The sequence below is a fragment of the Plasmodium cynomolgi genome, assembly GCF_000321355.1.
Source record: "Plasmodium cynomolgi strain B DNA, scaffold: 0530, whole genome shotgun sequence".
Taxonomy (NCBI): Eukaryota; Apicomplexa; class Aconoidasida; order Haemosporida; family Plasmodiidae; genus Plasmodium; species Plasmodium cynomolgi.
In genome coordinates, this window is record NW_004192942.1 from 32 (window position 1) to 1989 (window position 1958).

The following is a 1958-nucleotide window of genomic DNA, read 5'->3' on the forward strand; positions in this document are numbered from 1 at the left end:
TTTTTATATAAATAATATTATATCATTTATTATTTTATTATTTATTTATTATTCAATAATATGTATATCATTTTTTATAGACTATATTATTTTATTTATGTATCTTTTTCATTATATTTTTGTAGTAATTTTTACAAATATAAAGAGTTGTTTAATACAGCTAATAATACAGGGGGTAGTAAGCTTCATACAGGAATGTGTGGTGAAACTTTTAAAAATAAGGTAGTTACTAATATACTCAATGATGTGGATTTTTGATAATGTGTGCCGAGTAGCTCATTATTATTTATTCTATTTATTTAAAAAAAACCAAAACGATATGGATGAAGGATGTAAACATTTGTACTATTTTATATATAATCATATACTGAAAAATACATCATTTAAATATGATAAATTAGATTTTTTCAAAATGTTATTGAAGGAATATAATGATTCTTATGAAGAATATGATTTCCTTAATACTTATATTGAAAAAATCAAAGAAGATATACTTGAAAAAAAAAAGAATTTAATAGAAATGTATGATAACCTTGATAATTTTAACAAAAAAAAAAGACAGGAAAATCAAAAAAGTTGTGTATATATTAATAAATGTATTGAAATTTATAAGAAATATACAGAAAAATGCAAAAGTAGCAGTGATTTGTTTTGTTCAGAATTAAATCAATTTATTGAAAGATATAATAAACATATGGAAAATGATTTCCCCTGTGACAATATTCAAAAATTTTTGCCATATTTCGGAAGGAGCAATGTGAATGTTATTATTTTAATTCCAATTATTCTAATAACATTAATATTATCTATTTTATATATATTATATAAGGTTAGCACTAAATGCATTTACTAATATTTATATTATATCACATATTTTTATATATATTCATAAAAAGTTGTTAACATAGAAATTTTATTTTTTAAAAAATAAAAATATTATGCTTTATATTAGTTTACCCCCTTAGCATCATGCATAAACTCTAAAAAAATGAAGAAGAAAAGATCCATTAATGAAATATTACATGAATCCGAAAATAGAGAAAATAATTCGAATAGGAGACCATACAACATTTCCTATAGATTGTCAGAATAATCCTATTGGGGAAATACACAAAAATATAGCATATGAATCCATGAAAATTAGTGAGTATATAAAATGTTCAACAACGCAATGACAAAACTTAAATTTAAATTAACGACTGAAACGTTGATTTTATGATTAAACCGAATAACATTAAATAGCTATGCCTATATTAACCTGAATACTCAACCCTAACCCCTGAACCGATAACCCTACAATATACAAAAAAATGATAATAAATATATCGGTAATAACCTTGCAAATAGGTGCATCATTTGTTAATATGTTCTACATAATCTTATCCATAAGATTTTTACTGGATTTACGATATCTATAATTAATCTTTATTATAATATTAAAATAACGGATATATACTGCTTTCTCTGTATATTTTCTAAAATAAATTTATTTATAATTTTTTTATATCTATAGATGCTGCTAAATTTATTTATTTTCGTTATGTAATAATTACAAGCTTTAAAAAATATGTAACAAAAAATTATTTTAGTTATTTTTGATGAAATTACATATAAATTACAGAACGATTATCTTAATTATTTAAGTTAGAAATTTATCTATAAAACAACGGGAATCAGAATATTAAATGAAGCATATATTGTGATTCATTATGATATGTTAGCTATATTGGATAATAATACATAGTTTTTCTTTTTTTTAGAGAATATAGAAGTATAAATTCTTTTCATTTTTTTTCTTATTATAAAAGAAATACCAGAAAGGTAAGTCCCTATTCATTTGTAAATTGCTACATATTTAGTACATGTTTATGTCATTGTATATACATATGATTATTATTAATAGAAATGTATGAATAAATAAAATATAATACTAAATTTTTATAATTAATATTTTACTT

The 1958-nt window shown here is 20.8% G+C and overlaps 1 protein-coding gene across 1 annotated transcript; it reads left to right on the forward strand.

Moving 5' to 3' along the window:
• Positions 1-241: 241 nt before the first annotated feature.
• PCYB_004570 (hypothetical protein) lies at positions 242-1093 on the forward strand (the record flags this gene model as incomplete). Its single annotated transcript, XM_004227878.1, has 2 exons — positions 242-829; positions 953-1093. 2 exons carry the CDS (start codon positions 242-244, stop codon positions 1091-1093), a joined length of 729 nt encoding a protein of 242 aa, XP_004227926.1.
• Positions 1094-1958: the final 865 nt, after the last annotated feature.